Genomic DNA, 13,977 nt, shown 5'->3' on the forward strand with positions numbered 1-13,977 from the left:
ACTCTTACTAGATGAAAAGTAATGTTTTTTTGGCCACCATTCCCTCCCTTCCTTTAAAGGTATTTCGTGGTATATTTTATGCTATGACGCTGATTTATTTGTCAGCAGTAGTTACACTTTGTGTTTAGTGCACCTCAAGTTTCTCAGACATGTCACAACCATGCAACCTTTTCATCCCTTCTCTGCAAATAGCAACAGTAGGTCATGTTTAAATCTTCTCTAAGCACTTAGTGGTGTTGGTGTTAGAGATCCCAAACAAAAAGACTTGGAGCATGAAATACGGGGCTGTGCAGGGAACACAGGGGAGAGGAGGAGGAGGAGGAGGAGGAGGAGGAGGAGGAGGAGGAGGAGGAGGAGGAGGAGGAGGAGGAGGAGGAGGAGGAGGAGGAGGAGGAGGAGGAGGAGGAGGAGGAAGAGGCAGGGAGAGTTTTGTTCAGGGGATGTGGGGGCAAGAGACAACTCAGCTAAAAGAAAGAAAGAAAGAAAACTCCTCCCAAATACAGAGGAGAAAGAGGAGGGGCTGTGTGCTCACAAATCACTCCCCTGAGAGAGAAAGAGGAGGGCAGGGCTTCTGATTGTGCGGCGCTACTTGTTGTTGCCTGTCTCAAGCAGCGTGAGTGTATAATCTTGCAGCCGGTCCGCTAGTCAGAAGCTCAGTCATTCAAACAAACTATGAAAGGGAATACTTTGGATTAGATACGACTGAAAGAAAAATAGGAGCAAAGACCAAGGGATAGAGAAAAGGTCACGCTGACAGGTATGGAATATAAATGTGTGGGGATGTGTGTGGAGGAATGTGTGTTGTTAAGTCTTGATGGTCATCTCCTCTGCGTGCATTAGAGTCATTTCAGACTTTTTTATTTAAAAGTAAAAAGAGTAAATGATGTGTTTCTCTTTCTGTGGCTGCTGTGTATTTCACCACACTGCCTTCTCCTCTCATCTCTCTCTCTCTCCACCCCTGAATTGTTTACATCTCAAAAGTGAGTTAGATTTGCTCAGGGACTTTTTGAGCAATAAGTCGTCTTCCCAAGGCGCTGGGTGTAGCTGTGGTTGATGGGGTTGGTTGGTTGGTGCTGCTAACGGTAGAAACCCCCAGCAGGAAATAATTACATGGAATATGAGAGATAAGATAAAGATCTTTCCTCACGGTTTTGGGTTTGGGTCAAGATTACAATGTTTTGCACAAGTTTATATTCTCTGCCAAATATCATGAATAGGTTTTGACACTGCTGTAAACCCACCAATATTTATTTTAGTATTTCATTTTAAACTTGAAAAGGTTAAGGAGGGCTCTTATCAAACAGCTGTCGTGCTCAGAGACACTTTGACAGGTTGCAGCTCTCTGACCTTTGAGAACACATCTTTAAACGGTAAACCACCCACGAGATGATGACAGGCAGACATGTGTGTGCATCTGTGTGTGTGGATGTCTTGTGAAGAGAAACATGCAGCAGGTTGTTGTCAGATATTAGTCAGTGTCAGGTCTGAACCCTGTTGTGGCGTTGAATCGAGCCAATGAGATTCAACCTTTGATTAATGCCGAAATGTGTCAGACTCACATAGCTCAGCTGTAACTGTGTGACGGTTGCCTACTTGCAGTGTGTGTGTGTGTGTGTGTGTGTGTGTGTGTGTGTGTGTGTGTGTGTGTGTGTGTGTGTGTGTGTGTGTGTGTGTGTGTGTGTGTGTGTGTGTGTGTGTGTGTGTGTGTGTGTGTGTGTGTGTGTACACATTTGTGGTGTTGTGTTACTTGCTCCTGTGGGCCAGCCGTCAACACATGTGACTTGTAATCTTCAAAAAAGCCGAACCATGGCAAACAAAAAAATAATACGATAAATATACTTTTTAAGGCTTTAACTTCAGTATTCTGATGGGGTACTGGTATATAATGTTAGCAGTACCGCCTTTACCAACTTTTAACATTGCTACATTTTAAGAAATTAATAATAACCGTGATGCTACCAATTCATTTGTAGACTAAATATTGAGGCACAAGCTGCAACAACATCTCATCAATAATGTTGAAATCTGAAAGGAGCATTACTAGATTTGCTTTTGGCACTCACACTTCAAATCTCCAACTTGTTTTATAAAAGGAAAGGCTCTCATTTGCTTTCTTGTCAAAGAAGATACACTCATTTGTCATGTCTGCACATAGATAAGGAAGTTAGAGCTAGACGGTATCTTAGCTTAGCACAAAGTTTGGGAACATTGGGAAACAGTATAAGAACAACATTGAAAACTTGATAATATCTGGTTTCACTGAAATATGTGTGAATTAATTTAGTTTTGTCATCAGTTACCATCTAAAGCTTCATGTTTAGCATACAGACAGAAGCGTTGCCTTTTATCCAACTCTCTGGAAGTAAGCAAATAAGTCGTTAACACAAACAATGTGACTTCCGTCTATTAAGGAATTGTATTTATTATCATCTGCATGATTGTTAAACGCTAAGATGGACACACTGAACCTTTTTATCTCAGAAACATAAACACAAGTCATCACATGCCAATTTAGCATGTCCATTTATAACTAAGCAATTGGTTGGTTGGTCATGGTCATTTTAATTGTAGCTATAAAGTTGTTGCACCCAAAAGGCCGGCTGAGATGACACCACAAGCGCAACTTAACTGCATGTGTTACCATCTTTGATGTTGCTGGAGCATCATTTCAAGTACAGCTTGAGTTATAGATTTGAGATGGACTTACTTTTTGAAGGAACTAAATACTGACTGACTCAGCTGGCTGCTTCTATGTGACTGACTGGCTCACAGTGTGCTGATCAGTGACTGTACACACATTTTGTCTCACACTTTCCATCTCTTAAACGACATATGAAACGAGCACACATGGAGGGCAGGTGGTGTGTGTGTGTGTGTGTGTGTGAGAGAAAGAGAGATTCAAAAGTTTTAAATGGCAGCTACTGCTGTGGGATTTAATAAAAGACTCAATAATATGTTGCACACCCATACACACTGGTAAACCTACGCACCGAAGAGCGCCGTCGGACCTCTCTCTCTCTCTCTCTGTCTAACAAAGGCCGGCTCTAAACAGCGGTCATGTGACAGTTGTTCCCATTGTTCACTTCTGGCCAGGGGTGATTTGCTAGTGTGTGTGTGTGTGTGTGTGTGTGTGTGTGTGTGTGTGTGTGTGTGTGTGTGTGTGTGTGTGTGTGTGTGTGTGTGTGTGTGTGTGTGTGTGTGTGTGTGTGTGTGTGTGTGTGTGTGTGTGTGTGTGTGTGTGTGTGTGTGTGTGTGTGTGAGCATGTGTGTGTGAGCATGTGTGTGTGAGCATGCCATAGCAGGAAGACTCTTTAAGGCAGCTAGAGGAAGCCACTTATTCCCCAACATGTTTGTGTTGTCCTCTCTATTGTGTGTCCATGTTTAATAAGAGACCTGTAGTGCAACATGTGATTGTTTTCTCTTTTGTATATTAGAGGACTTTTAGTCCGACCTGAATTCCCAGCAGTGGCCAAGACGCCTTTTGTGAAGTTCTTGAGTGGATTAAAGACAAGCTTTCTGACTCCTCACTGATGTGTATAGTCAGACAGAGAGATGGGAAAAGCCTTCTATTAAATTATCAACTTTAGTTAAACTACATTTCACAAAGTAATGTCCTTATCCCCTCTGAGACAGAAATAGAAAGAAGTACAGTGATGGTGAGAGGCGATTTATGTTTTATTGCTGGTGATCCTTTATAATGAGCTGCCTGCCGACTGTTTATACTACCATTTCCTCTTCCTGTTAATCTGCACTCATTTCCCACCCAAGGACTTGTGTGTGTGTGTGTGTGTGTGTGTGTGTGTGTGTGTGTGTGTGTGTTGTGTGTGTGTGTGTGTGTGTGTGTGTGTGTGTGTGTGTGTGTGTGTGTGTGTGTGTGTGTGTGTGTGTGTGTGTGTGTTGTGTGTGTGTGTGTGTGTGTGTGTGTGTGTGTGTGTGTGTGTGTGTGTTGGCGTTCCCAACCCAAGGCCTTTACTAGTGTTGCTGATAAAACAAACCTTACCTCAGAATATGTTGTCTTTTGCACCATGCAGGGAAATACCTCTGATGCCAGGTGTATTCTTCCACTGTGAAATCTTGTTTTACTGTTTTATTTTAGTGATATCCTCAATGAAGGCTGGTTTTAAATGCTGTCCATTTCAGCCAATAAGTGATCTGACTAATTTAAGATGTTTTAGTATCGCTATATATATTAGCTTATAAATGACAATAAACAAGATACTTTTATGCTCTGGCTTCCAAACAGGGATTTGTAAGCATCATTTAAAATGATGGGCCACAGCTTTAAAAATATGACATATAAAAGAAGATATACATGTTTTTGAATAAGTTGATTTACAAAAGTTATAAATAGTAGCACTGCTTATGGGTTTAAAGGACATTTAAACTTGTCACTACACATTTAAATTATAGACATCAATTTGAATGATTTGCAGTTAGTTTGAAAGGATATTGTGTCAGTAGCTAATTCAAAACATAACCTCAACCTGCAATTGACAAGTAATCTAAAATGAAAGTTTTTAAACCAATGAAAGTTTTATTAGGTGTAATGTTAAGATTCAGCTCGATAATGCAGATGTTCTTACTTACAAACTAACCTAAGTGGTTAAAATGACCACAAACTAAATGTTTCTGTGTATGTGCGTGAGTGTGTCTATTGAAGTGTGCGCTAGGCGATGGCTGAGCTGTAGGGAGGAGAGGATGAGGCAAGCAGAGAAAAGGGGGGGATAAAAAAGAGCAAAGTCTATTATTATGAGAGGAGGGAGGACAAAGGGCAGAAAGAAGGTGACAAAGTGAGGAAGCTAAAGAAGAGCTGACATCATGACGGACAGGCAGAAGGAGGGAGGGGGGGTTGTGTTTCTGTGGAAGAGCACAACACTAAAAGAGAAAGGGGGAGATGGATGAGTATGGATGAAGTCAAAAGAAGAAAGAGGGACTTCAAGGTCCTATGTCATGGCCATTTCTACTGATCATAATTCCATTGTTGAGGTCTACTAGAATAGATTTACATTGTTCAATGTTCCAAACTCACATTGGTTTCTCATTCAGCATCTCTGTAAAGTATGATTATTCACTCTCTGTCCTAAACGACTTGTTGGAGCTCCTGCCCCCCCCCCCCTCCCTGTGAGCCCACTGTGCTCTGATTGGTCAGCTCGCCCACTCTGTTCTGATGAGTCCACCACCGTTACAGCGGAACATCAGTGATTATGTTTTACAATGGCGTTTGTTAGCAACCAGGAAATGACACCAGTAATGACAAACAGATGCGAATGCTGCGTGGGGTCTGGGTGCCGTGTTGGCGGGACGTTGCGCGGCTCGCGAGGAGCGGACAGTGTGAGCTGGGTTCATCTCCTGCTTGCTGCGTGGGATCTGCGAGACAGCGAGACATCACGATTGGATGCGGGATGGGGGGGGGGGTGCTGAAGGGGCTGCAGCACCCCCATCTGCGAGGCTCCACTAGCTGAAATAAACAGTGTTGAAGGACAGAGTAGATTGAGAGAGGAGAGGCTAAAGGAGAAAGTAAGATGTTCACACATTCCCTGCATGTGGAAACAACTTCTTAAGCACTTAGCACGAATAATTTATTAATACGATTAATCAACCAAGTATTCATGTGCGTAAGTGCTGTGTGTTTTTACTCAGTGAGAGACATCCTTTCTCCTCTACAGGGGAGGGTGTGTGTCTGGCAGATGGCCAGGGCCACACACGCAAATACACATTACCACAGGCTGACCATCCCTGAGGGTCTTATAATAGGTCCTCCTCCTGTAGGCCTTCTGCCCCTCAGAGGAATCCACTCTCTGACCCAGCATGCCTTCGAAGGGCTTCACAGTGTGTGTGTGTGTGTGTGTGTGTGTGTGTGTGTGTGTGTGTGTGTGTGTGTGTGTGTGTGTATTCTTTACTTGTCATGCTGAAATGTCTAGAGTTGGCCAGCTGTTCCCCTCCTTAAAACTCTATATGCATTTGTATTGATATTCATTATCACAAGCTGTAGACTCAATCACCCCCTGCTAAAGGTTTACTTTCCTTTTTATAATCAAGGTTTCTGTACTTGCTAGGGTCAGAAGCTTATAAATATCTTATTTAATATGTAATGTCCCCTTGTGGATTTTATCTACAAAAAAGAGCAGTATATAAAACATCGAGGTTGCTTTTGCCAACCCAGCTTTCCCTTATTTACTTTTTGTCAATTATTGCCAAAGCTTGCCTTTGCACAAACTTTGTAAGAAACAATGTATTTGTCGGGTTAAGACTTGTTTTTGTCGAGGACAGCACTAACATCTAACATTCATCAACTGAGGTAATATTTTATTTATATTCAAAGATTAAATAAAGTAACAGCGTATCCTCTGCCTTCGAAATCAAATACTTTTTAACCTTGTTGATCGCTTTGGTTCAAAACAATAGCTCTTCATCTGAGCTGACTGCATCAAACTACACAGACAGTTTCCCTTCATCCTACTTTCTCTGATCAAAGGCAGGTTGTCCAAATTAAGACACAATAAAAAGAAACAACAGCGAAGTTGTTTGGGCCAGATTCTTATGTCTGATGAGATTAGAAATAGGGAAGGTATGTGGAGTTTCGTACCATCCAGTGTACCAACATGTCTGTCAGCTGAAGGTATTTTACTTTGTACAGTGTGATTAAGTGCAGCATGCTGAGTGATTCAGAGCAGATTTTAGCTGCTGTCCAGTCATCATCACACGGCAGGGGAATTTATCAGGAACCTGTCCAGTGCTTTTTCCCATCCCTTATGACTTATCTATCTTGGGCATCTCTGTGTACAGTAAATATATCTATCCGTCTGACATATTCCCCATTAGCAATACATGTTGTGTGCTTTTACTTTTTGAAAAGGCTGGAGTAAAAGCTATGTTTTAGTGCCTTGCTGGAATATAAATAATTGAAAGCATGTTCGCATGCGTACATTGAGGTAGAATACATTACCTAGCTAACACTGCTGGTATGAGGATATGTAATCAGAAGCTGTAACCCCTCAAGGCAAACGTCAGTGAGTGTCATGTATGCATGATGATGTGAAAGGGTATGTGAGAAATTTGATTGTGTATATAGTATTTCATCTTTGCGTGTCTTTTGTGTTTTCAGATCATATGTCTTACAGAAATGTATTAACCAAACTGATAACAGCTTAATGACATCCCCTGCATTTCCCTTGTCATTGTAAAGAAGCATATAATACTAATAATAATACACATAATAATAATAATATAACATGTAAGGTAAACTCACTCTGAAGAAGTCCTCTGACTTTGCGTGTGTTTCTTTCCCAGAGTTGAGGATGATGGCAGAAGGGCGTTTTGCCAGTCTGCCCAGGTCCCTCCATGCACACCACGCCCTGGGAGGAGGCACTGTACACCATGGAGTCCCCTCAAACTCCCTCGGCAGCACCACCTGCTCCTCCAGCGGGCTCCAGTCCTCCCTCGCCTCCTCCATGGACCTCCTCAGCTCCAAACCGGGGTGAGTTGGGTGACTGAAAACAGCTCTTCAAAGAAGCCTGGCAGAGCTCAGGGTCTGAAATGAAATGAGTTTTAAAAACCCATAGGCTTCTCTGTAATGCAATGCAGGTTTGTATCATAGCAATTTACCAACATTTAATTACATTTTGAGGTATTAATAAGAAGGTCATCACATCAGAATCTGGCTTCTGAGAAAAAAGTCTTCACAAAAGTGTTTTTGTTTACGTGAACACTTTAGTCTTATGTTTCCCTCCTCCCTCCCCCAGCTTCCCCACAGGCCATGGCAGCGGCCTCTCAGATCTGCCTGCTTCGGCCTACCAGCAAATCTCCATTCACGGGACTCTGCCTCGACGCAAGAGAGGCGGAGCAAACCTCCCCCATGGAAACTACACCTGGAACACGTCACTGCCTCCCGGACACGCCCATCAACCCCTGACCTCTCCACTGGTCCAACATATAATCGACGACTTTCATGGTTACAGGTAAACACATGTTTAAAACACACATAATGAGGTCATACAAGCTCTTTTTTGATGAACACAATGCATTTTGAAATGTACATGTATAACGTCTTTGTGTGATTTTGTCTTGGACAGAGGATGTAATGTAGATTGGAAACCCACTGAAGCTAATATGTTATTTATAATATTAGGCTGCATGAATATAAAATGTGACCCTTTTTGCTTTTGCTTGAGCTTTAATCTTTAGACTATTAAGGGGCAAAAAAGAGACACAATCAAAGGAACACTCAACCAAACATATATTTTCAAATACACCTAAAATATTTGTAACTTGCATTTTTGGAGAACAGCATCTTGTTTTCAGAGCAGTTATCACAGATTCCAGTGGTAGGTTTTTCTAGTTTGTGTGACTACTGTCACCATTAGGGAAAATTGTAAATGTTGAAAATCCAAGCTTTAGGGCTAAAGCTTATTAGTTTAATTATTAATTAATCTGATGGTTATTATATCTATAAATCGTTTAGTCTTTAAAATGGAAAAAGATACACACACACACACACACACACACACACACACACACACACACACACACAAATCAGAGAAATCTCAATAGAGATAGCTAAAAACAGCACTTTCTGACAAACAAACTTTTGGGAGAGACTTTTCATGCAAAAAGCCAATGACATATACAATTAAGTAGAAATACTCTTGATTTATGTAGTATTTTGGGGTAGTGCTTTTTAGAGGGATGCGACATTTCTAGGCAATCTTTCTTGCGTTACACTTGCCATGCTCTGAAAGAAAAACGTCATTAATTCGGAGCGGGGACTCAAAAACAGAGTTTGGTGTTGGATGGAGAAATGCGAGTCCTGAGGGGGTGAAGCTCACTTCAGAGGGAACACACACACACACACACACACACACACACACACACACACACACACACACACACACACACCTCATCCCTCAACATGTCCTCCCATCTTTCTATCTCTAGTGTAGAGTTACAACAGACAGTATCTGATGTAGCCAGCGTTGTGTGTGTCTGTGTGTGCGTGTGTGTAGCCCCCAGCAGTTGGGTTACCTTTGTAGGTCAGGGTGTGGCGGGACAGATCACAGATTACTGTGAGCTCTTTGTCTGCTCTCTCCATCTTCTGCCTCCGTGCTGGATACATTTCATACACTGCTGACATACAGCTGCACAATTTGTCCAGGTCAAATTCAACCCGTGCAGGTGGCCAAATAATGAACAGCATCATTATCCCACTTTGGCTCATTTTTCATGAAGTTAGGGCAAATGTATGGGGTTTTGGAATCAATCAATGGTATCTCTTACCGTCAAATGATGTTCCAATTCAGCTGTAAATGAGCTCAATGAGCTGAAAGTGACAAAATGATTACATCTTTTTCAGGCTGGGTTTTTATTTGGCAGGTGGGGGTTGTTCTTTATAATCAGCTATAGCCTTACTTCAAACTGTCTGAAGATCAAAGAGCAGCACTTGGTAATTACTGAATTACCCTACTAATGGCCTGACAACTACAAAAGAGACTTTGCTATGTCAGTGACATAAATCTCACTGTGTCCAGATGTTATCTCTTTGATTGAGGTTCTTGTTTCACATACTTACAATCATCTCCTTGGCCCTACGTGAAAGGTTTTTAAAGATACATCATCATTGACATAAACATACTTGGAATAATAACCTACATAGCAACATTTCAGCTCATCTCAGGAGGTTAAAGCTGCAACAATTAGATGACATGTATTAGTTGTTGCACAGAAAAATATTTGGTGAGCTTTTTCGATCATTTTGTAGTTCTTAAGGTACTCTTTATGCAAAAAAAACATTTTAGCCTACAAAATAATGGAGATTTGCTGCTCTTCTCTGTTTGATATCATATTATACTCTGCATCGTTGGGTTTTGGACTAATGGAACAAGACAGTTTAAAACATCACCTTTGGATGTGTGGCTGATATTCACATTGATGTGCCCACCATTCATTAAAAAGATATCTGTACATTGATTAATAAAGAAAAATATAGTTTGTAGTAATCAATAAGAAATGCTTTCCAATGGTTCTAAGTACCTTTTCTCAAATCCAAATGTCTTCTAAATAAAAGCCAAATAATACAGATGATTTGAACATTGTGTTTTCTAAAAAAACAAACATGTAAATGTTAAACATAGACCCTGGTGTTGTTAAAGCAATGAGTATCATAACAAACCTTCAAACTTCCCCCCAGCTCCTCTGTCGGCCCATATTGGAGTTTTCTATAAAAAGACAAGGGAGCCTAGCTCTAAAGTATGCAACCACTGGCCGGTCGGTCTTGACTTTCCATTCCTTATGCTGTCAGCTGACCTTTGACCCCTGACCTGATGTTGCACCGGCTTCAGATTGGTCAGTTTGTCTCTGTGTTGACCTCAGTGAACAGCTCAGCAGACCACCCGAGAGGACAAGGGGGAGGAAGAAGGAGAGAGAGTGGGGGGAGGAGAGGAGAGGCAGTGTGTTGACACATGCCACTTTTCATTTCAGCAACATAAATAAGCTTATTGTTTACCCTGTTTAATTCTGCTTCTGCTGAATGAGTTTGGATTGACCTCTTCTGATGATCAACAGCGTTTACACTATATTCTCTTTTGAATTGTAAAAGATGGTATTGAACTAACATTGCTACCTTGTTCATACCTGTTGATGTATTGCTCTTGTAACACCTCTGACAAACTGAGGGACAGAACCAGCAGGCTGCTTTAGTGCTGCAAATAAAAACCAGACTTTTAGCATCTTAATGTGTTGCAAAGTCGTAATACACACTGACTCTAACAGGGGTTTTCACGCTTGGACAATACACTGAATCAACTAAACTGCATGTATCATGCAGAGTTCACCATGCAGTTTCTATTACGGCTTTAATTCTTCCACCCATAGCTCCTAAATGAAAGATCCGAAAACCACCACTACAAGTGACGTAATTCTGATTGATAGTCAGCTTCAATCAAAACAATAATAAATATATACACAGGAAAATCCATAACATCCTCTGCATAATAAAATAACACTTATTATTTCATTATAAATATAAGGTAAATAAGCTAAATGGCTTCAACATCCCACATTCACTTCTTTCATTTACTTAATTGTAAAACATCAACTTCCAAAACAATACAGTTAGCATAGCAGGTACAGATGTGTATAGTCTGGATCGGAATCACAAATCCATTTTCCCCTTAGTGTGTGGATCTTAATATGAAAACACACTGACCTCTGTAGGCCGCCTGCAGCCCCTGCATGTTGCACACACACACACACACACACACACACACACACACACACACACACACACACACACACACACACACACACACACACACACACACACACACACACACACACACACACACACACACACACACACACACACACACACACACATAGTGAAGTCAGTCACTGAAGCCAGTTGTGGCCTTGCTGAGAGTTGTGTGGTGAAGCACAAAGAACAACAGTAGCCAGAAAAAGACTGTGGCTCCTGCTGCCCTCCCTGTACTTGTATTTGTTCACTTGCTTCCAGTCTTTCTGCCTTTTTGACTTTGTGGTCTTAGAAGCAGAAAAGAAAAAGCGTCTGATGCTGTTTCAGCAACAAAAAAAAGGCAAAGTTAGCTCTGGTCAGCTTGTTTAGTCTGGAATGCGTGGCCATCTCACTCTGACTTTACTTTGTTTCAGATTGTTAGTGCTGCAATCAGCCTTACTTAACGCTATCAGGAAGAATATAGAAGTAAAAAACATCCGTTAAGACGCTGGGCGGAGACCTCATCCTATACCTGGCTAACAACCTGGGTTTAACACTGAATCTCCATCATCTCCAGGGCTGCTGCTCTGACCTGTTGACCTCCCTCAACAGGTCTGGATTTTCCCTGAGTTGTAGCACATTCAACTGCAGGAGGGTTCATATGGGTGTTGTCTGGTATGTGGTGACTCTCCATGCACCCACCTCTGACCATGGAGCCAGCGCACAGTTACGGTGGGCAGGTGGTTTGAGTGGTAAAGATTTGGGGCCAATCAGAGGTCCAGCTAACCACTGAACCCTAAAAACCAACACATATTGCTACGGTACTTTTGTGTCAAACTGAATGTCTGATTTAAGTTTAGATTTTAGACCACAGAAACTTCCTGTCTTCTTCTTCCTCATTCTCCTCCTGCTCTCCTTCACTATATCCTTCCTCTTTTTGCAGTAGGTGATTTTTAAGCCGTTTAGCTCTGAGAAGCTGTCACTGATCATAATCCAACCATTCCTTTTTTTAAAGAAAATAATTATTGCTATTTTCCGATGTTTAGCCAAATTAAATTGGACAATATAAGGTTTTAATTCCACTGAGATTACATAATAGGATTATCATGAATATCCTCAGATGAGTGGCTTGGCAAAACTGTCTAACTCTTGGGAAAGAGGTGAAAAACAGAGCCTGATTTGAAAATGAAAGATAAAACTGACTCACATAATCAATTATGATAACCCTATTTAAGATCCTTCAATCACTTAAAGGGTAATCACGATTTAAAAGTGTTTCTAACCTTTTTTTTTACAAAATATAACAATGATCATGAAATGAAATCCACATATATATAATTGCAAATGATCCTATGCCTTGTCCAAATGCCTTTGCCTAATGCATATTGCCTTTCAAGTTCATAAAATAACAATAAGGCACAAACAAAAATGACATTTACTATTAACAGTTCATCAAATAACTGTAAACTGATTACATTTTGATGACTTTGATTTACTTTCAGCTGTCATAATAGATACCTACTTAGAACTTAGAACTATATTGTGAAATAGAGGGTGATCTGCAGCACTTTCAACTTTCTATCGCTCCAGGCACAATCAGACAACAGTTCAGCCAACAGCTGATCTGCCCTCTGCTGTGGGGTATCCTCAGTGTAGAGTTGTGTTGATACTTTGTGATGGGGGGGGGGGGGGGGGGGGGGTCAGGATATGTTGGATTAGGGATGTTTAGACCTGGAACAGGATCATTTGAATATACTGCATCTCCTCGTCCCTGCAAAGTGAAATTGGCTGAGGGTGATTGAGAGTCCTGAGCATTCTCATTCTATGAATAATAACTACACATTGTTGTGAATGGAGGCTTTTGTTTAGTTACATAACTTAATCCCACCTCATTATCTGGGGCCATATTAAACTGAGAGGGTTTAGAGCTAAACATATTTGGTTTGGTAAGCAATGGACTGTGCTAATATTCCCGTGGGAACAGCAATGTAGGTTTAAGGGATTTAAACTACCAACCTTGCTAACATTGTGGGGGATTTGAGCTAATTACCTCTTCACTGATCCTCTGACATAAGCCTCCTGTCGAGAGAGAGCTGCATTTATACGCTCAAGTACCAATATCGAGTGAGAGAAATGGAAATAATGAGCTGTGCTTGAGTCAGATATTCTGTTAAGAACTGCTGGTCAAAACAAAACCAAAATACTTAAATAATGTTTTATGTGTATTCTGACCTTTAAACTAAAATGTGTAAGAACAGCCAATGAAAGTCCAACAAGATGTGGATGTTTTTAAAGATGACATATTATGCTCATATTCAGATTAATATTCGTATGTTGTGCCTTTATGTTGAAAAAGCTCTTTATTTTTCTCATACGCCTGTGTTGCAGCACCTCTTTTCACCCTCTGTCTGAAACCAGAGCCCAGTCTGCTCTGATTGGTTAGTTAGCTGGAGCTGTCAAGGCCCTTGGCCTATTACGTACAATGTGTAGGGAGCGCTAGCCAAGCACAAGTGTTACATAGTGATGTCACTATGTTACGGTAGTAAATAAAGGAGTCCAATCGAGGCATTTCCCTCTGGAGGGAATTTGGGGATTTGCAGACCATTTACATGCACTACAACCTTTAAAACAAACTACAGGAAAGGGAACAACAAAAAGCATAATAGGACCTCTTTAAGTTATCAAAGACAATGCAAAAGGAGAAAAATTAAAGAAATGTGTGTGCTCTTACCTCCCTGTGAATTTGTCAGTAG

General features: G+C 41.1%; 1 protein-coding gene across 1 annotated transcript in view; it reads left to right on the forward strand.

Moving 5' to 3' along the window:
• The first annotated feature begins 574 nt into the window (after positions 1-574).
• The window catches only part of bcar3 (BCAR3 adaptor protein, NSP family member), a 40,313-nt gene continuing 26,910 nt past the window's right edge, over positions 575-13,977 (forward strand). The window contains 3 exon segments of the mRNA XM_034237406.1: positions 575-757; positions 7,291-7,477; positions 7,743-7,958. Coding sequence (XP_034093297.1) covers positions 7,299-7,477; positions 7,743-7,958 — 395 coding nt within the window. The 5' untranslated portion in view covers positions 575-757; positions 7,291-7,298.

This window comes from Gymnodraco acuticeps, unplaced genomic scaffold, assembly GCF_902827175.1.
Source record: "Gymnodraco acuticeps unplaced genomic scaffold, fGymAcu1.1, whole genome shotgun sequence".
NCBI lineage: Eukaryota > Metazoa > Chordata > Actinopteri > Perciformes > Bathydraconidae > Gymnodraco > Gymnodraco acuticeps.